Genomic DNA, 22505 nt, shown 5'->3' with positions numbered 1-22505 from the left:
CTTGACTGTATAAAAAAGGAACTCTGTGCTCAGTAAAATCGCAGCAGCACTCAACCTCACTTGTGTTGGTGTCTGTCTGTCATCGCCGAATCTCCTGCTTTCCTGTAAACCTTCTCCCACGTTCCCTCAGCCTGGTGGTTCCCGACCGAGCCAGTCTGCGGCACAGGAGAAGACAAAAGGGGCCAAAGAAAACTCCATGAAAGCTGATGACAAGAAGCAGACAGGGAACAAGGTGAAGGTAGAAGAGAAGGCCACCGTTGCCAGGATGAAACGCAAGTTAAGTCAACCTGAGCTTTGCCAAGGGGCCCTTTAAAAGACCCGCAGCTGCCAGGGCATGCAGAGAATGAAGTCTGTGCAATAGTTTGATGCACTAGGGAAGAAGAAGCATCTAAAGCCTGGATCCTCTTCCTCCCGGGTTCTGGGTAGTTCAAAGAAGCCCAAAGATGTCCAGCCCTCCTCAGCTCTGAAAGCATTGGCAGGTGCTATAAGGGATGAAAAGGGTCTTGTGAAAACTCAGGTCAAAGCTCAGAAACCAAGCAGCAATGGGGAACAATGCTCATCTCCCTCCCAGTCTGATCTGCCACCTCCTGGGAAGGTCAAATTGGTACCTTTGCCTTTTCTTACCATGGCGAAGCCCCAAGCTCAATGTGTTCCTCGGATACAACAGTCACTGGCTTCACATCGTCATGTTGCAGCTTACCCTACCAGGCCTGGCTCTAACAACTCAGCTTGGCCAACTACCACCAATTCCATGGCCAGCGGCTGCATATTTGTCACATACTGCCAGACCACCTCAGCCCATTTCTACCAACCCATCTCTACCAGCTTTGCTGAGCTCTACTAGCCTGCATATTTCTCAGCCTGCAAATTCTAGACATGCTCCCTCCAAGACAACAGCTAGCACTTCTCTCCAGTGGGGCCCTCTTCCTGTCTCTGGGACTGAGAGCCAGGTTCCACCCAAACATCAGGGTCAGTTTCGACTCCAAGTCTTCCGTTTCCAACCAATTCCATGGAGAAAGCCCAATGTTTCCAAGCCAGTCATGTGAAAGCCCATCACAAAAGAGCAGAGACCAGAGCGTGAGGCTATGAAGAGGAAGGCTCAGCAGGAGCGAGAGAATGCTGCCAAATGCACCTCTTTGGGGAATGTGCAATGTTTTATGTAGAGAGAAAAAGATATGGACATCTCTTGATTCTATGGCTATAAGTCTTGGAAAGGTTGCTGCCACTTTAATTACCAGATGGTTGCCTTAGACAAACACTTGAAATGCCATACACATTTCTTGTATTCTGATACATTTTTCAAAAAATAAATAGATGCATATGTTAATAGATTAGTAATAAAATTTCTGAATGTTGAGAGGCTCTCCATTGTGGTCATCATTTGGAGGGGGTGAGGACTGAAGGATTCATGAGAAAGAAACAGAGGTTAGAGGGGGGATAATAGGGGAAACAGACAAGAATCTTAGAGAGAGAAACTTGGCTCAGGGTTGTAAAGCCCTTAACAGGTGAAATTTTATGATCCTAATGAAGAGTTGCGGGGTGGGGTGGGGCAGATAAATAGCATACCTGATAGGGCATTGCAGGAGGCTGACCCAAGTTTCATCCCTGGAATCCTTTGTGCTCCCACAAATTTAACTAGATGTTTTCCTGGAGCACAGAGCCAGGAGTAATCCCTGAGTACAGGCAAGTACTTTTCATCGCCAGTCTCCTCCAAAAAAATGGGAGAAATGACACAGTTAGAGGGTTTGGTTTAATAAAAAAAATGAAATAGTTGAAGAAGGAGGATTAGTATAATAAGATAACCTGTTGAAAAGTAAAAATAGTTTCACAGAGGCTGACTTTATGTTTCATGACCTCTGTTGTTAAATAAAGAGATTTGAGAAATATCTCCAAAAGTTGTGGGTGGTCTATTCATAAGTGATCAGGCTGTGGGATGCTAACACATATACTTGGGACAGAACCTACTGATGAACAGTCAACGGCCCTCAGAGTTATTCAGGGATGACTGTAAATAGGGACCAAGCAAAAAGAACAGTTGTAGAAAGAATCCCAAAAATCAGTTCTTGGAACATGTAAAGATCAATCACTATGTACTCAGGCCAATAGTTCAGCCACCCTAGATGCATCATTCTCTTCATCTTCCCAACAATACTCAGAACCAGTATTACCGGGACACTAGGCCAGTGCGGTTGAACAATGAGGTCTATCTGACTAAGTTCTTTGGATTTGCAAACTCCCCAAGGTGGCCAATGTGTCTCTCAGACCAAAGCATCCTGACATTACTGACTTGGGAGTTCAAAATATATTAGCTTCAGTGGCCTCTCAGGGGTTTTCTGCAGTGCCAGGTGCCTGCAGCCTGCTCCAAACATTGATGTTAACAGAAGCTCACACAAAAACCAATGCTATAATTGGCTTTCAAGGCTGGGCCATGGGAGAATCGTGACTGGGATATGTGCAGTAGGTCACAACTCCCGGAGCATTTGGGACCACCTCTTATTGAGGCTGGGAAGGTGGTGGTGGGAAGAGATGGTCCTAGGAGAGATATGGGGTGATGAATGAAAAGGAAGGAAACTGGGAAGGACTTGTACCAGGACACCAGATGGGCATGATGGGAAAGTTGGTTGGTTACATTAAAATGATTTTTAATGAAAAATTGTATTCTATTCATCTTTTTTTTCATTTTTCATTTCATCATCCTGTTATTCATCGATTGCCTCGAGCAGGCCCCAGTAATGTCTCTTTCATCCTAGCCCTGAGATTATATTCAAGGCTCTTTAGGAGAATGAGACTCATCATTGTTACTGGTATTTGGCATATTTGGTACGCCACGGGGAGTTTGCCAGACTCTGCCCTGTGGGCAGGCTACATTCGATAGCCTATTCATCAAAGTAGGACAATAATATAGGTGAGGAAATAACAGGTCACATACAAGGTCAGAGAGACTTCAAAGAGCTGACGTTCGTCCTGGAGCTCCTCCTATATCTTGGGCAGACATCCTGGTTCTCCCAGCATCACGTGGTGTGACCACAAAACACCCACTTAGTGTTAAACATGCAAAGACAAAAGAAACAAAAATCAAGCTGCAAACATTGAGAGTGGTGAATGATTTTTCTTTTGGGGGGCAGTGGGAGAGACTTTGAAGTGAAGAGTGGTAAGTATTTACTAAGGGGAAAAGAGTAAGAACACATTGGCCAGCCCAGGGATCAGAGGCCTTGAGGGGAGAGTCTGATATCCTTCTATTGCTAAAGTGAAAATGGTAAAGTGTACTGCATTTACATAATTTAGAGTCTGAAAAAAAGAAAAAAAATCTAACAAAGCCCAACAGTTATCCCCACTTTTCCTAGGTTTTTATAGGCAATGAGTAAAGGAGAGAAAACTTGTACCCTTTTAAAATACACACCTGTTTAAGCAATTTTGTTTATGGGATCAATCCTTTAAGACAAATTTCAGTGTCATTTGCTATACTTGCTAGTTTTGCAACTATTACCATCATTTTATCCGTGGGCTGGAGATATAGCACAGCAGGAAAGGCAGTTGCCTTGCAAGAGGCCAACATGGGCAACCAGAGTTCAAATCTTCTGCCTCTCGCGGAGAGCCAGCAACCTGCTGAGTGTATCTCCCCCAAAATGCAAAGCCTGGTACGTTACCCATGACATATGAGATATGCCAAACATAGTAACAATTATCACAATGGAGATATTACTTGCCCCAATCGAGCAAATCGATGAACAACGGAAGGACAATGACAGTGAGGGTGATCATTATTTTATCCATAACAGTTTCATTATTTCTAAAAACAGCCTCTTCACTACCCACTGACCTCTCCATTCTCTCTCTCCTCTGGTTCCTGGCAACACTCCTCTTTTGTCTACATGAATTTTCTTTCTCTAAACCCATCCCATAAATGGATCTTAAGATATGTGCCCTTTTTGGCAGCCCTTTTTAAACCCAGATGCTTTCAAATTTCATCTCTGATAACAGTATGTCATTACCTCCTCTGACTGATATTCTGTTGTATGAATCTGTCATATTAGAGAGGGTTCTACACGGTATAATTGCACAGAGCCCTGGAGGTCTCATTAATTGGCTAAAAGAATTATTGATAGTGGTTGTACACATAGTACAGAGTGTAGGGTGCTTGTCTTCAACACAGTAGGACTGGTTGGCTCCCTAGCACTCCTTATGTCTCCTGAGCCCTGCCATGAGTGACTCCTGAGCACAAAACCAAGAGGAAGCTTTGAGCACCATCAGGTGTGGATACAACACACAAAAAATCAAAGCATTCACACACACAAAGATCTAGTCCATTCATGTAATTTTAGATGTTAACAACATCATGGTGTAGAATAGATAATGGCCATTCAAAGAAACCATAAAACCTGCAAATATTCCTATGTTTAGAAAACCTTGATTGAATAGATGCTATGGCTGGCAATGGAGAGATCTGGTGTATTTTCAGGTGAGTCAATGGAATAACACTTGTTCTGACACAATGTAGAAAGTAGATGATGAAGATAGAGGAGAAGGTCATGTGACCTTCGAGGCCAGGATGTGAGTGTATTAACTACCAGACAAGCCTCCTGGAAGTTATCAGAAGTTATTAGAAAATACAGGCTAAAGACCTTCTAAAGAAGGCATATATCCGGGCTGACATCTTTTTCCCAGTGATCTGTACATGAAATTTCTGGCTTCCAGGAGTGCGTATTTTTTTCTTCTGATGTTTAAGCCAACAGGAAATTGGTTACAGCAGTCACAGAATACCTAAACAAAACAGCACATCAATAACACAGAAACCTGTAAAAAAATACAGTGCTCCAGCAACAAATATTTGAAACCAGTACATATAAAACTTAAAACTCTTTTTCTATTTCACTCTTAAGTAAATGCAGCATTTGCTAAGGAACATGTGTAGTTATTGGGCAAGTAGCAATAACGTGATCCTGGGACTTAAATTAAAATGACCAGTGTGTTTCCCTGCTCCACATCAATTTTCAAACTATTTTGACTTTTTATTATAGTGACTTTTCCAGGAATGATTCCTGAGTGCAGAGTCAAGAACAATCCTTGAGCATAACCCTGTGTGACTCCCAACCTGAAATAAATAAATAGATCAGAGTTTGAACGTTTTCTATCCTCTTTTTAGCCATATTGTCCATAACTCAGTCACCTCTATTCTCACAGCCACTATCCACATGCTCAGACTAGCCTCACCCATGAATGAATCTATCCTGGACCTCTTATACTTTACACCACTGATCGATCAAATGTAGCACACAACATTTATTGAGGTTTAAAATAGAAGTCCAGTGTTTGGTGGGCATGCACTCCAGGGCAGTGTGCCCAGAAATCCAGCTCAGGGAACTGCAAGATTCCTCATCATTGGCCATGCCCCCTGCCCCCAGAGGCACGCAGGACAGAAGCTGTTCCCCGGAAAAATTTTAGGACTGCCTCATAAGTGGGACTTTATTCCAGATCAGGCACCACTGGGGTTCACTCCCCCAAAACTAGAGCAGCGGTGGTGGTCATGGCCACTAAAGCAGCAGCGCCTCATGTCTCTGCTCTAATTTTCCCCTTTAGACTCAAATTTCAAGCTCCATTACCTAATTTTAAGGAGGACAGCCTGGCTGTCACAAACACATTATACCAATAGTCCACTAGCCTAATTTGATCTCAGCAAAGTAAATGTGAACACAGGAAAATGAACAAGTCTACATTAAAGAACGCATATCTGAAACTGCACTAGAGGAATCACAGAGGTCACAAAGGAGTAGCACCAAAAACGAAGCTAGTATTTTGGAAGGTGGAAAAGGTGACCACCATTGAAGAACTTATCCAGAATCCTTTCTCACAGCAAGAGGGGAACATAGAGAGTGAACCGGAGGTTCCCACCTTGAAAATACCAAAGGAGCATGAAGAGAAGGCACAAATTCCCACCACGAGGAGTGGATGAAGAAAATAGCTCAGAAGCCTTAATACGGAATACCAACAAAGACAATCACTCCAATAAAGAATTCAGAGATGAAATGTTGAGGATGATTATTGAACTCAAAGAAACAATGGAACAGGCACCCAGTAGATTAAAGGAAGCCATGAAAGAAACAGTGGAATGGACAGCCAATAAAACCAGGAAGCAATGAAAGCAGAAACAAGACAGCAACAAACGTGTCATTAATAAAGGATTCAGGAGATGAAATTAAAAACAAACTGTGCACGCTGAACAGTAGAATAAACTCCACTGAAAAGAGAATCAGTGAACTTCAAGATGAGCTGCATAATGCAAACAGGCAACAAAATATAATGGGAAAAGACCTCAAAATAGGTCGTGTGAAACAGAGACCTATGGGATGGACTTTAGAGGAATAGCATGAGAATCATCAAAGATTCAGAAGAATGGGGAGGCAACCCCAATGAAGTATCAACAGTTAAGGACATCATTGCTGAGTATGTCCCAAAGCTGAAGAATGCAGACATCCAGATTCAAGGAGCTTGAAAGGTACCTGCTCTAAGAGACTCTAATAAAGAGACTCCAAGATATCATATTCAGAATGACGGATACCACAGTTAGAGACATAATACTGTAAGCAGAAAGGCTGAAGAAGGAAATCACATAAAAAGGAGAATCCCTTAGATTTGCAGCAGACTTATCAAAGGAAACCATTCTAGCCCAAAGACAATGGAAGATTATAGTGAAAAAAATCAATGCAATGATTGCTTAACCAAGAATACTCTATCCTTCAAATGGAATACACTGCAACTGTTAGAAAGAATGAAGGCATGAAATTTACATACAAGTATTTCAACATAGTCAGTATCATGCTAGGTGAAATGAGGCAGAAAGAGAGGGACATGCATAGAAATACTGCACTCATCTGGGGAATATTAAATAACAGAAAGGGACAAAACACCGATGAATAGCGAGATAATTACCAGGCACTCTGCTCCATGGCTTGGAAACAATTTCTTAAAACTGGACAGCTACATGCAAAAAAAAAAATGGACTCAGACCTCCACCTAAGACCATGCACAAAGGTCAGATCAATATGGATTAAAGAACCTCAGCATCAGATCTGAATCCATAAGTTTCATTGAAGAGAAGGTCAGCAAAATCCTCCACGTTATTGAAAATAAAAGTATTGTCAAAGGTGATATGCCATAGAACAAGCAAGTGGAAATAGTGATACACTAATGGGACTCTCTTAAACTAAGTAGCCTCTGTGCCTCAAAAGAATCAGTGAGCTTAATACAAAGACAGTTTACAGAATGATAAAGGATATTCACCCAATACCCATCTGATAATGGGTGAACATCAAGGGTATACAAGGCACCTGTTGAACTCTACAGTAAGAAAACATCCATCCCATCAGAAAGTGGAGCAAAGAAATAAACAGAAACTTTCTCAGAGAAGAAATCTGAAAGGCCAAAAGGCACATGAAAAAATGCTCTTCATCACAAATCATCAGGGAGATACAGATAAAAAAACAGATACCATGTCACAACAGAGAAACTGGCACATATCCAAAAGAATAAAAGCAACCATTGTTGGCATGGATGTGGGTCGAAGGGCACTCTCTTTCTCTGCTGGTGGAAATGCTGACTGGTGCAGCCTTGTGGAAAACAATATGGACGTTTCTCAAAAAAACTAGACACTAAGCTCCCATTTGAGCCCGCAATACCATTTCTGGGAATATATAATGGAGATGCAAAGAATACAGTAGAAATGACATCTGAATATGTACATTCATTGCAGAACTCTTTGCAATAGCCAGAATCTGGAAAAAAATCCGAGTGCCCGAGAAGAGATGACTGGTTAAAAAACAACATTGGTACATCTATACAATGGAATACTATGCATCTGTTCGAAAAGATGAAATAATGAAATTTGCATATAAGTGGATCGATATGGAGAGTATCATGCTAAGTGAAATCAGTCAGAGAGAGAGGGACAGACATAGAATGACTGCTCTCATTTTTGGAATATAATGTAACAGCGGGTAAAAGACCCACCAATCATAATTATCATATTCTCTTGGGATGATAAATTTTAAGACACGATTATGTGTAACAAAGTATATTGTAAACATTGCATTGTGTATCTCAAAATGTTTCTCATAAATAATTCAAATGGAAGGAGGAAGATTAGAATAGTATTAGAAGATTAGAATAAATAATAGAAAAATAAATAGTTTTTAAGGTCTAACGAAGTTATGTCTAAATACGTACATACAAAAATGTGAACAAAACAAGGAACTATGGAAGAATGAATATTGGGGGAAAATAACTATAGTCAAGAAATACTGTGAATTGATTAAAATGAACAACGCACATTTAATCATTCATGTAGTTGACCTGTTGGCTACATGCAGTTACTAGCTCCAAAAACTGACTAGCAATCTTCAAAAACTGCTTTCATATCAAGTTCTTAAATCTCAGCTATAAATAAAAGGACAAGAAACATTTAAACAATACTGCAGTTTATGAAAAGACAGATAAGAACTTTCAAATCTTACGTCTTTGACAGTTATAAAAAAATTGAAGTCTTGGCTAAGTTATAAACACGTTTATAATGCAACATTTGCATAACGAATAATGCTACTAATGATATCTAGAAAATCAGAATAGTTTAAGAAAACAAAACAAAACATAAAAATACAGAGCCAATTATTTTCTTGTAGAACATGTACATTTATGCCTAAATTTTAGCATTTACTGTACCACCATTAATTAAAAAAATCATCAAAAATCGAAGGCAAAACCACCTATGAATTGGCATATTAGTTTATTTCTCAGTTTTTGAAGATGTCCTTAATTTTCTGATGTAGCAAACGAATGTCAGCTCTGATTTCTATGCAAAAAAATAGAAGATAATCTGTTTGGCAATGAACATTAAAAGTTCAATTGCACACAGGAAACATGCTATATATGAAAAGTTACTAACTTAACTACGGGTACTAAATACTGAAAAAAGTTAAGAGTATATTATAATTTATTTTATTTAACAATCTAGGAAATTCGCAGCCATCAGCAGTCCCAGTGCAATTTCAGGTGCAATTGGCAATTCAGGAATCTCGGTGGAGCTGTTAGTATAACGAACCTTGTATGTGATATACACGCACACTTTGGATAGCACATGTGAAGGGATCTCTGTAAAATTGACTTCATTGGTTTCATTTTCAGCAAACTGACCTGGGCCACTCAACATGGCTTTTATTGTTCCTGATGTTAATGCATGTTCTCTTTTTACAATAAACTTATGACCATCAGAGGATATTAATTTGACATACATAGCATCAGGACCTTCACAACCACCATAGGTTTTCTCTTCTCCATCCATTATGTTCTTAAGAAATTCTACTTCACTCTAAGAGGAAATTTAGGCGTTTCTGTGTCAGCTGCGCAGCCACCACAACCACCGCACCCTTGCCCGCGCCCCGCTGAGAAGGGACCATCATTTAAATGGTTCTTGGAGGGCTCACTCAGGTTGTTAGATTCCTGAGGTAAATAGACTATAGAGAAACCATGATGGTCACTTGGTATATGCATTGCAAACCATAACACCCCAAAAGAGAGAGAGAGTAAAAGGGAATGTGTTTGCCACAGAGGCAGGTGGGAGAGATTGCGTGGGGGTGGCAGGAGGGATACTGGAAACATTAGTGGTGGAGAATGGGTGGTAGAGAATTAGTGGTGGAGAATGGTAGAGAGATGAGTACTCGATCATTTTATGACCGAAATGTAATCACGAAGGTTTGTAAATCCGTGACTGAACCTCATGGTGATTCATTAAAAAATAAAAAAAATAGAATAGAAAGAAACCAATCTAAGGGAAATATATTTATACAGAAAGATAGATGGACTGACAGACAGATAGATATGTACACAAGGCTAAAACTTAACAACATATTACTAATCTCTTATAGAAGTGCTTAATGGCTCCTGGGTGAAATACAACTGCCTTGACATACTTTCCTCTAAGAAACAATTTTGGGATCATTTTTAGCGAATTTTTCATAACAAGCAGTACAAAAGTAATTCTTTTGGCTTTGCATTAGGGCAAGGTTTTAGGTTTGGGATGTAAACATTTGAAATATGGTAGTGAGAAGGTGTGATGGTGGTGTATTTGTGTTTGAATATTAAATGCACTCAAATATTGTGAACAACTGTATAAAAATTGAATTAAATTAAAAAATCTCTTTAAGAGATCAAAGCAACAATTCTGATTGTGGAAAACTATGAAGAGGAAAACAAAATAAAGAATATCTCAGAGGTTTCTGTATTCAATTATTAGGTGTTCAGAAAGAGAATTCAGCATGGTCCACAAGGCTCATATTGAAAACTGAATGCTGAAAGCCCCAAAGGTGCCATGTGGAGAGAAGGATCATGTGAGTCCAGCACTAAGCCAGAGGCTTAGGACAGTGATCATAAGAAAGCAGTTCGTTGTCAAAAACTGAAAGTGTATAGAGAAAGACCACTTAAGATCATGTTTGAATCAGTGCGGACTTATAATGTTGAGTATCAAATAGTGGAATATTCTGCTATTCACAGTTCTCACACTTTAGTCTATAAACCACTAGGATATTCATCTTGTACAGAGCTCCGTAGCGCTGTCCTCCCATTGTTCATCAATATGCACAAGCAGGCCCAGTAACGACTCACTTGTGAGACTTGTTGTTATTGTGTTTGGCATATTGAATATGGCACGGTAGCTTGCCTTGCTTTGCTGTGTGGGCGAGATACTCTTGATTGCTTGCTGGGCTCTCTGAGAGGGGCGGAGGAATCGAAATCAGCTCAGTCAGGCTGAGTCAATATATTTACTAAATTTAAATATGGTAATACCTCAGCCAGAGCAAGAGTAATGCAGATAGGTATTTGGCTTGGTCAGGGACCTATCTAGGTTCTATCTAAGGCTTCCCATATTTTTCGACAAGCACTGGCCATGTATAATTACTGAGTGTCGAGATAGGAGTCAACTCTGAGAATTTTGGGGTGCCCTCACAAACAGTAAGACGTTATGAAGTACCCACTGTATACAAGTCACATTTTTAAGCATATTAAGAGGCATTAGTTGATAATATTTTGTTAGAAATACTCTAGCATCAAAGATATAAGATCAAAGAGATAGTATATGGGAAATTGTCTGCCATGAAGGCAGGGGGAGGGCAAGAAAGGGGCGGTATAATGGGGAGATTGGTGGTGGGGAATGTGCACTGGTGGAGGGTTGACTGTTTGAACATTGTATGTTTGTAACTCAAACATGAAAGCTTGTAACTGTATCTCATGGTGATTCAATAAAATAAAATTTAAAAAATATAAAAATTCAATCAAAAGAACTCTGAAAAATAAGAGAAAACAAGAAAATAAAGAAAAAGTGATTCAAAATCTATTTAGAGCCCCATCCCTTCCCGCCCCAATGGAGCTAGCCCAAGCAGCCAAAAACCTCCAAAACTTGAAAGCCATGATCATGGACGCTATTAGCATGTGTGGACAAGCCTCATCTATGAGTGATCTGCAGAAAAACTCAGGTATTTGGGACTTCTGATTAAAAACTCCAGGTTCAATGAAATCAGAGAATGGGTGACCTCTCCCCAACTCTCCCTGTTTCCAGCAGCTTGGCAGTCACACACACAAACCACATCTGGTGCCATATAATCTCATCAATGACCGTGATCCAGAGACTCAACAATGAATCTCTCAGAAGACAGCACAAAACAATACACCATAGACATGCCCCTATACCCCATGCCAGCCTGTTTCATTAATGGCATCCCAGAGGGGGGTGGGTGGTCCAATGGAGGAAGCCCCAGCAGCCGAAAACTTCTGCCTCCCTCCCTCCCTCCCTTCCTCCCTTCCTTCCTTCCTTCCTTCCTTCCTTCCTTCCTTCCTTCCTTCCTTCCTTCTCTTTGTCTTTCTCACTTCCTTTTTCTCTTTCTTTCTTCTTCTCAGTCTTCCTTTCTTTCTTCCTTTTACTACCTTGGGATCAGCAAATATTTTCTATTTCAAAAACTACACATAGTCAATTGCTTACTCTTTGAGGATCTGTCTCTGTCTCTGCTCATCTCTGCAGTTGTAGTATGAAATCAGTCCCTGGCCACTTTGGTGATCCATCATCAGCAAAGTACCTGATTCTGTCTTTGTACTGACTCCTACTGGCTCATCTTTTTTTCACTTCTAAAATACATTTCTTCCTCAACACTGAGGAATAATGTAGGGCTTAATATATTAATATTACATGTGACTGGCCCTGGTTCTATCCCCAGCATCACATATGGTCCCATGAGCCCCACCAGAATTCACTCTGAGAACAGAGACAGGAGTACCTGAGTATCAATGGTGCTGGCCCAAACCCTCTCTCTCCACACACACACAGACATACATAACACACACACACACAACCACACTTCCTGGGCTATCCGGATTGATACTACAGTGAGTAGGGTGCTTGCCTTGTATGAAGACAATCTTCAATGATTCATGGGACCATACGTATTGGAATGGCAGGGATTGAATCCCGGTCGACCATGTGCAAGGCAAGTGCGTTTCCCACTGGATTATCACTTTGAACCAGATGATGACACTATTTTAAATGACAACTGCCTTCAAGTAAATCTAGTGTTTTTTATGATTCTTTTTAGAGGTCCTCAATTATCACACCTTACTTGGGATTTTCTAACAGATGGTATAATTTGTTGGTCACAATAACTGATTACAATCTGTCTAAATTATTTCTCATTGGCCAAATCCAATTGTCACTTTGAAGCTCCATTCAGCAGCGGTCACTCTTAGAGAATGAGACAAATACAGAAGTAGACAAACACGTGGATTAGCCAAGCTTTAGGGTCACCTGTACAGCATTCAGTGGTCTCATGACAGGTCAATATAATGCAATATTGCACTACAACCCCAGCAGATCCCTACAGGTGTGCCATTGTTAGAGTTGACAGAAACATCATGGACAGTTAGGAAGTATATAAACGGGCTACAGGGACCTGGAGAGCAGAGGCTAGTGTAGATCACAGAGAATCAGTAGGCATGAGTAATATTTAAAGTTGTTTGTGCAGGAGAGAGAATTCAGTGGGCAGGGTACCTCTCTTGCACCCACTCTACCGAGCTCCTCCAGGAGTGATTCCTGAGTGTGGGGGCAGGAGCAAGCCCTGGGCATGACTAGGTTAGGACCTAAAATCAAAATAAATAAAAGATTGTGAAAGTTGTATATTCTAGTTTTGGCTATATTGTCCCCTAAATCTAAAAAACCATACAAAGTATTAGTCTATGTTATCCTGACACAAGTTAACAGCTGGCAGATACTGTGTCATCTATACTATCCTTGCCTACTATTCTTCTCTGGGTGCATGTTTGCTAGCAGAACACACTAAACTTAGGTGTTTTTGTTACGGGAAGATTGCTCATAATAATTAATCATTTCCTACCATGAAAGTGATTAATAATGTATATTAAAAATCATCTACATATAATTTAATATTATTAAACATTATACAAAATACACTAGTAGTAACTTAATGTTATCGGTTAAATTCCCTCCGGTCGGCCATGTTGGCTGCGTGCAAGGCAGACGCCCTACCCGCTGTGATATTGCTCCAGCCCATCGGTTAAATAGGCAATATAAATTATTACCTAATAACTGTTGATTTATTAATGAAATATGTAAGCTCATCAGTATAATAGGAGCACTTCCCTAACCTAAGAGTCTGTGGAAAGTGAAACTTTTATAACTGTCTTATACGATTCCATCTCTCTAGCCTGCTTAAGTCTACCTCTCAGTCTATCCAATCCAGTCTTCTTCTTGGGAATCTGATGTCCGTATTGGCTAGCCTCTACCTTTCAACTGCCTGCTTTATGACATCATTCTCCCAAGAAACCTACCAGCAACTGGTAGAATCTTGGGTCTCCCATGCAGTTGTTTATAAACAAGTTTGGATCATTGCGAGTGACCAGTGACCAATCACCAATCACCAGTGATCAGTCATCGGTACTGGACACTTGTGGACTCCTGGTTCAGTGTTCAGACGTACACTCATATCGTCTCCTCTTTTCATTTACCTTTCCTTGATATTTCCTCTTTTCTGATCATGTTAGGTAAGGAATAATATTTTTCAACGCTTTTCAGGAGATTTCTTATCCCTAAACTTAGCAGTTAAGGAAAAGGAGCACGTAATAATGGAGGAAAGTATTCAACTAGAATATGGTAAGCCTTATTTTAGCTTGACGTTCACATTTCCTGTGTGCTTTTAGACACTGATTTCCTTTCTCTCAAATACAATGTGGTTTTCTTCATTTATTTAATTATATTTGATACATATTTACGACCTCAAGTACATGTTTATATATGAATGTTCACTCTCTGTGTTTACTTTTCCTTTTAATTGTATTTTGACATGATATCCATGAAATAAAGTTAATCAGAGACAATATTTTGTCAGAAACAGAAAATGCAGCTTTGGTAGAAACCTAATATATACCAGGATGTTTTATCTGTAGCGGTCTCTCCACTTGTATTTATAATTTAGTAATTTAAATTTAGTGCTATTCAAAAGTCATTATCATGTGTCCTTTGAGTTTTCCACATAAACTCGATAAGAAAAAGTGGATTATGGGGAAGGTTTGGAGTGCTGAATGGTAGGGGAGCAAGTCCTCAAAGGTAAGGAAGTTAAGGGTCATTTTCAACAAGCTTTCACAAACAGAAGTCATGAATTAGAAGATAATATGAGGGAGAATGAAATAGGAAAGAAAGATTATGGAGTGAAAATATCAGGGAAGGAGATACAGTTTGAGATAGATTGTTGGAGAGAACCAAATATTTCAAATCAAAACAGAAAGAATATAGTTAAATAAGCTGAGAACAAGTCAAAGCAGTTGACTTTAATCGATTCTAGGACTAAAAAACATACTATGTCTCGAGTAGAGTACCAGTAGAAAAAAATGACCTATCCGAAAACCATGGTTGTGATTTCTTTTCTTATTGTTTCTAGAACACAGTTGGCACTTGGCAGTTTTAAATGTAAATACGTTTTAAAAATGATACTTCCTATAAATAACTAATACATGTTACCTAGGGGATGGAAGATACGTCATCTTCAATGATTTTAATTAAGTTCTAGTTTGTAAGGGACATGTATGGTCTGCCTGTTAAAATAAAGAAGTGATATCTTCTAAGTTGAATCAGGAGAATTGATTCTTTTGTGTGGTAAAAAGAGTCCAGGTTTAGGCAACTTGTCATCTTCACAAAGAGTTTCTTTCTGAGCTGGAGAGATAGGTAAAGCATTTGCCTTGCATGCGGACAGGTCATTTGCCTTCCATGTGGCCTACCCGGGTTCCTTTCTCAGCATCCCTTATGGTTCCCTGAACACCACCAGGAGTAATTCCGGAGAGCATGAGCCAGGAGGAATTCCTGTGCAGTGACGGGTCTGACCAAAAAAGAAAAGAATAGTAGTTCCTTCCTAACATGACAGCATTTTGTTAGCAGTTGACATCTGCTATCAGATCCTAAGAAGAAATAGAAAAGTAAAATCGCAGATGTCTAAGTACACATTGATTTCAGTTTGGTGGAATCTGAGTTTTCCTACATTAAAGATAGTTAAGTTGGAATTTGCTGATTGTTTCTGAAACTTTTGGAATGACATTTTCCTGGTTGATAAAGACACTTGTCATCTAGGTTTTAAAAATAAATTTGAAATTTTTGTCACCATTTTTCAGAAGGTCTTTTCTACTTCTTGTGCGATTTACTGAAATTTTATGCTCTATTTAATACCTGTTGTTTGATGGTTAATATTCAGAGACATGAATGAGAATAATAATGTCATTTTCTTGTAATTATTCTATTTATTTCTGCTTTATACTCCTTTAGAACATATACTGGCTCCAAATATAATCACATTTATTTTATTTTCTGCTTGTTATGTCAGTTACTGGTAAATCTTCTGTTTTATGGACTGGTAAGCTATTCACTCAAAAATCACCTTCTATTGCCTTTTTTGGATAGTAGTTTCTGTTAAAATAGAATTTTATCTTCATATCATATACATAACACAATATCTTAATAAACTTTTTGTACTGTTTTCTTTGATGTGTTTGAGGACGACATTCACTGTTAGTCAGGGGTTACTCTTAGGGCTTCTCTCATCAGTTACTGTACTATGCTGCTTGCCATGTAGCCCGGATTTCATTAATATGAACATACTTCATTTTCAGTTCTGTGATACATATTTGTCATGATATCTTTCTTGATCTCTATACTTCTCCCATGTAAATCACGTGAAATAGACAATTCTATTCATGTGTGCACATTATTCTTACTTAGAGTTGTAAATAAGTCCTTTGCAGGAACGCAACTTGAGACTGAGAAATTAAACAACAGTCTTACTTCCAAAAGCACATCTTGAGAAAAAATTAGTACCCATTTTTGAGGGGTGATCAAAAACCAGGATATGGTTGCTACCCTTCAAATCATCAAGTAGATAGAGTTATATGTGAGCCATAGGTAATAGATAGGAACTGCACAAGCCAAAGACAAAACCTGAATATTACAAGTGTAATAGTTGTAATGACCCCACATCCTAAATGAACGGAATGTATCTTCCTCCTAGTTTCTGACATTGTAGTGATCAAGGCAGAGTCCTAGCAAGAAAGTCCACATGCTTGGGTTCCATAACCAGGTAATACAAAAGGAACAGTATAGGAGGGAATAAGGCAGCCAATCCATTTGGACCTCTCTCATTTCATTCATTCTCCTGAGCACTACAAGGGGTCACTCAGAGTACAACGCCAGGAATAACCCAACATCACTGCTGGGTATTGGTCCAAACTCCACCCCACCCCAATCCCAATAAAAACAATGGGAAAGCTTGAAAAGGTCTCTAGGCCATCTCTGGGCCTCAGGTTTCTTTCTTCTCCAATAAAACGTTAGTCATTCTCATAGGACTTCCTAGTTGTAAAATGCTTCTGTTTCAGGCAATAACGTAAATTTCAACAGGAGAGCAAGTTACAGGTAGAGCTAGAACAAGGAGTAAGTAGCTGTAAGCAACAAATCCATGTAGCAATATCACCAGTCGTCCATAGCTCTGTATTCACTTTGGGAGCATGGTGCCAAATACACAAAGTGCCAAAATGTTCCAGCCTTCCAACCACCCAAAGTTGTTTGAACTTTTGGTAAGTTACTTGACTGTTGGTATTAGAAGCTTTTCTATACTTGAAACTTTAAGTGAATTTTGCTCCTCTCAAATGTTGTCGGAGGGGGCTGGAGTGATAGCACAGCGGATAGGGCGTTTGCCTTTCACGCGGCCAACCCGGGTTCCATTCCCAGCATCCCACATGCTCCCTTGAGCACTACCAGGAGTTCTTGAGTGCATGAACCAGGAGTAACTCCTGTGCATCGATGGGTGTGACCCAAAAAGAAAAAAAAGTTGTCAGATATTATCAGTCTCACCGATTTTTTTCATCACACTCTTGTTCCTTACAGAAAATATTCAAAATCCATCTTTATTGGGAACTGCACATTCTCTGAAGCTTCCACTTCCCGTGGTGATCAATGCAGCTTCCCTAACAGGAAATGTCTGCAAGTAATCCAGCGTATTTACTCCAGCTGGTAGATCTGGTTGGCTCTTGGTCTCAGATTCTGGCATCTCTTTCCAACCACTCCTGGGTAGTGCTGATCTTGACCAACACTCTTGCACAAAAATGCTGTCTGGAGTGTCTGGCCAGAACCAGCTATCAACTTGGTCTGCTTCCTACCCAAGGGTCTTGGAGTGGGATATTGCAGGAAGTACTGAAAAGAAGTCTTACACGGGAGACTTTACTGTGACTATCCTTGACCAAGACAGCACTGTCTCTTCCATGTCTATGGCAGCTCGCTATGAGTAAACCTTAGATACCAACCACATGGTGTCTCTGTTCCCATCACTTTCTGACAGTCTTGTTGAAAGGACACTGTCTCAGGTTCCAAATTAGAGTTACAGCCTGTCGCTTCCCTACCAGGAAAGAAGCCAGGTTTATTACTATCATCAGGAAACTCCGGGACCTCTCCTTTCTGGATTACCTGGTCCCTGCCTGCAATCCAATGGCTCTATGACATACAAAGGAGGTCGGGGCTCTGCCCTCCAAGCTTACAGCAATGCATCCCCAGAAATGGTTATGGTTCTAAAGTAGGTCTAGCCCCCAAAGAACCGACCACCAGCCTCCACCTCTGGAGTCTACTACTCTGTGTCTGCTCCACCAATCATGGAATCGTGTTATCAAGGTGAGTAAAACTGAGAGAAGGGAATTCCGGGATTCAAAACTTGGAGTCAAATCCGCAACTGAGAAACTGTCCATAGACAGTTGACATTTCAGTTCAATACACTGATGTTTTAAAATATATGAAACCTGAAGTTAAATAAACTGAGTTTTTGTTTAGAATCCCCTCACTCATTTTACAGCACCTTATTTTCACACTCAATATCAGAGCTTCTCATGCAGATTGGAAGGTATGCTAGTATAAAGACCACCTAGGTTTCCTTAGAAGAAAACTTCAGTAGCATACAAGGAATGCCACATTTTCATAGTTGATAAGTTCGCCAGTATAACCACAGTAACAATAAGCTCCATTCCTTAAATTATTGGTTTTGTGATTTCTGAAGACATTTAAGAACACTTATTGTGATGATACCACATTAACTTACCCTTAATTAAATATACAAGATTCTGAATACACAATATAGTCAGAGATCCTGTCCAAAGTTATCAAACCTAGACTTTACATGAGCACACAATTCATGATGTAGTAGGCTCCATTCCTTCTTTGATTCCATGATATGAACTTCTGGGTTTTTTTGGGGGGGAAAGTGAAGAAATTGATTATATTATGCTAAGTTCTGCATAGCATTTAATAGTTCACAAATCTCTAGCTTGAAAAAAAAACTTTAGTTTGGGGAAGGCAGAATGTGAGTCATTGACCGCAGTGCTCATTGCTTGCATCTTGCTGTGTGCTCAGGGTTCACTTACAAAGGTGCTTAGGCTCTCATATGTGATGCTGAGAATCAAAATAAGTCAGCAGTGCGCAGGGCAAGTGGTTTACAACTCCGCTATTCCTCTGTTCCAGTCTCTTATTTTTAAGTACAGTTTACTCAGAAACTCTTTCAAATACAAAGAAAACAATGGCACCACATGACCAACAGTAAGAACGACAACAGTTACCTCCAATATTCTAGCTAAGGGCTGTGACGATGATCCTTAGAAGAGTCAGTAACAATGTATTGCCCATTGCTGAAAGGTGCCCAATTGTGGCAAAAAGAGTTGTGTGGAGGGAGTATCTCGGTTAAGGGGGACTGATTTCTTCCGTGGTTCCTTTGTAGTGATGAATTCCTTGGGGATCGAGACTTCCCTTGCAGTGAAACCTTTCAATCAGACATTTTGTCTGACACCCACTTCAGAATTACCCATGTCTTGCAGTAGCAGGATTCAAATACTTGAGAGCAACCCAGCACCAGAGCTCCCGAATGTTCTCATAATAGATTCAGCACAAAGTAACCCGGCACTGCCCCCACCTCCAACTCAGGAACAAACAGATAAGAATTGGAATGAGGTGAACACTGGGCTTTCAACGTCTCTGGAAACCTACCAGATCCCAATAGAAAACCAAGATCCTCCACTGTGCTCTTTAGAAATCCCTGATATCCACCAGCTCCTGGCCTGCACTGATCCTCTCATCCAGAAGCAACAGCCTGGTACTGAAACTACTGGTCACGAAAAGAATGGTCAATGTTTGGAGGACACAGGAACACTTGAAGGTGGTACTGAATCTCATGATAATTTTGCAGATCATGACATGGGTGGAAGATACACAACTTCCCCAGCTCTTTTAATGCTTAAAAGGCCAATGCATAGATATGCAGGGAATGAACATCACAGATACCATCACTCTCTGAATCAGGGGCAAGAAAACTCAGGTGACACTAAGGGGACATCCCATCTTACATGGAAGAACAAAAACCAGGTCTCTGAGGCTCTGGAGGGAGAAACCAAGGCCAAAATCCATTACAAAGACCCAGAACAATTGCTACGGGGAGCAGGGATTGTTTGTAATGCTGCAGCCAGTGATAGGTGTCCTCTGACCAGGGCCAAACATAACAGCAAAACTCAGAAAGCTGTGTCCAGCCATATCAGCAAGACCAAAAGCCATGGGCAGGAAAAGACCAAGAAAATCAGAGAAAACTCCAAGAATGCTGATGACAATAAGCGGATAGGAAACAAGTTGAAGGCAGAAGAGAATCCCACCATTGCCAGTATGAAATGCAATTTAAGTCAACCTGAGCTTAGACAAGAGGCCCTTAAAAAGCCCCGCAGCTGCCTAGACATGCACATGCCTGAGTCTGTGCAAGACTTTGATGTACTGTGGAAGAAGAGGGATCTAAAGCCTGGATCCTCTTCCTAACGGGTTCTGGGTAGTTCAAAGAAGTCCAAAGATGTCCAGCCCTTCTCAGCTCTGAAACCATTAGCAGGTGCTGTAAGAGATGGAAAAGTTCTTGAGAAAACTCAGGTCAAAGCTCAGAAACCAAGGAGCAGTACTAAAGAATGCTCATGTCCATCCCAGTCTGAGCTGCCACCGACTGGGAAGGTCAAATTGGTACCTTTGCCTTTTCTTACCATGGAGAAACCACAAGCTCGACGTGTTCTCGGAAAACCACAGTCTCTGGCTTCACATCGTCCTGCTGCAGCTTACCCTTCCAAGCCTGGCTTGACCAACTCAGCTCGGCCAACTGCCACCAATTCATCCCGGCCAGCGACTGCATCTTTGTCACGTCCTGCGAGACCAGCTCAGCCCATTTCTACCAACCCATCTGGACCAGCCTTGCTGAGCTCTACTAGCCGGCCTATTTCTCAGCCTGCAACTACTAGACCTGCTCCCTTCAAGACAACAGCTAGCACTTCTCTCTAGGGGCGCCCTCATCCTGTCTCTGGGAATGAGTGCCAGAGTCCACCCAAAGGGCAGAGTCAGTTTCTTCTCCAAGTTTTCCGTTTCCAACCAATTCCTTGGAGAAAGCCCTATGTTCCCGAGCCAGTCATGTCAAAGCCCATCACAAAAGAGCAGAGACCAGAGCGTGAGACTATGAAGAGGAAGGCTCAGCAGGAGCATGAGAACGCTGCCAAATGCACCTCTTTGGGGAAAATGCATTTTTTTATGCAGAGGAAAAAAATATGGACATCTCTTAATTCTATGTCTATAAGTAGCTGGAATGGTTGGTGTCAGTTTAGGCACCAGATGGTTGCGTTAGACAAATACTTGAAATGCCATTCACATTTCATTTATTCTGATAAATTTTATTAAAAAATAAATAGATTAGTATAAGTTATTAGATTAGTAATAAAAAATCTGAATATTGAGAGGCTTTCCACTGTGGTGGTTATTTGGAGGGGCTGAGGGTTGAAGGATTCATGAGAAAGAAATAGAAGTTAGAGGGGGGACAAAAGTGGAAACAGACAAGAATTTAAGAAAGAGAAACTTTGCTCAGGGTTGTAAAGCCCTTAAGAGGAAAAATTTTATGGTTCTGATGAAGAGTTGCGGGGGGGCGGGGAGGTGCCGGGGTACGGGGGGCAGGTAGATAAATCGTTATACCTGCTAGGGCATTTGCAGAAGGTTGACCCAAGATTCATCCCTGGAATCCTTTGTGGTCCCACGAGTTTCATTAGATGTTATTCTTGAGCACAGAGCCAGGAGTAAGCCCTGAGCACAGGCAAGTATGCCTCCATCGCCAGTCTCCTCCGAAAAAGAATGGTAGAAATGGCACAGTGAGGGGGTTTGGTTTAATATTAAAAAAGGGGAAATAGGCTGAAGAAGGAGGATTAATATAACAAGATGACCTCATGAAAAGTAAAAACAGTTTCACAGAGGCTGTCTTTATGTTTCAGGACCTCCATTGTTAAATAAAGAGATTTGAGACATATCTCTGAAAGGTGTGAGTGGTCTATCCATAAGTGATCAGGCTGTGGGATGCTAACACATAGACTGGGGTAAGAACCTACAGATGAACAGTCAACGGCCCTCAGAGTTATTCAGGGGTGACTGTAAATAGGGACCAAGCAAAGAGAACAGTTTGTTGCAAGAAGCCCGTATATCAGCTCTTAGAACATGGAAAGATCAATCGCCATGTACTCAGGCCCATGGTTCAGCCACTCTAGATGAACCATTTCACTTCTTCTTCCTAACAATACTCAGAGCCAGTATTACCGGGGCACTAGTCCAGCGTGGTTCAACAATGATATCTATATGACTAAGTTCTTTGGATTTGCAAACTCTCCAAGGTGAGCAATGTGCCTTTCAGACAACAGCATCCTGACATTACTGACACGGGAGCTCAAAATATATTAGCTTCAGGGGACCTCTCAGGGATTTTCCACGGTGCCTGGTGCCTTCAGCCTGCTCCAAATATCGATGTTAATGGAAGCTGACACAAAAACCAATGGTATCAATGGCGTTGGAGGCTGGGCCGTGGGAGAACCCCGACTGGGACATGTGCACTAGG

At 40.8% G+C, this 22505-nt stretch overlaps 1 protein-coding gene across 1 annotated transcript; it reads right to left on the bottom strand.

The window, feature by feature from the left end:
- Positions 1 to 8992: 8992 nt before the first annotated feature.
- LOC130018818 (elongin-C-like) lies at positions 8993 to 9331 on the bottom strand. Its single transcript, XM_056109509.1, has one exon. It carries the CDS (start codon positions 9329 to 9331, stop codon positions 8993 to 8995), a length of 339 nt encoding a protein of 112 aa, XP_055965484.1.
- Positions 9332 to 22505: the final 13174 nt, after the last annotated feature.

This window comes from Sorex fumeus, unplaced genomic scaffold, assembly GCF_029834395.1.
Source record: "Sorex fumeus unplaced genomic scaffold, SorFum_2.1 ptg000276c, whole genome shotgun sequence".
Classification (NCBI taxonomy): domain Eukaryota; kingdom Metazoa; phylum Chordata; class Mammalia; order Eulipotyphla; family Soricidae; genus Sorex; species Sorex fumeus.
The sequence above is the reverse complement of the archived record's forward strand: the minus strand, read 5'-3'. Positions and strand labels throughout refer to the sequence as shown.

Coding starts and splice junctions, on each gene's coding strand:
- LOC130018818 (XM_056109509.1), bottom strand. CDS start 9,331: ATGGATGGAGAAGAGAAAACCTATGGTGGTTGTGAAGGTCCTGATGCT.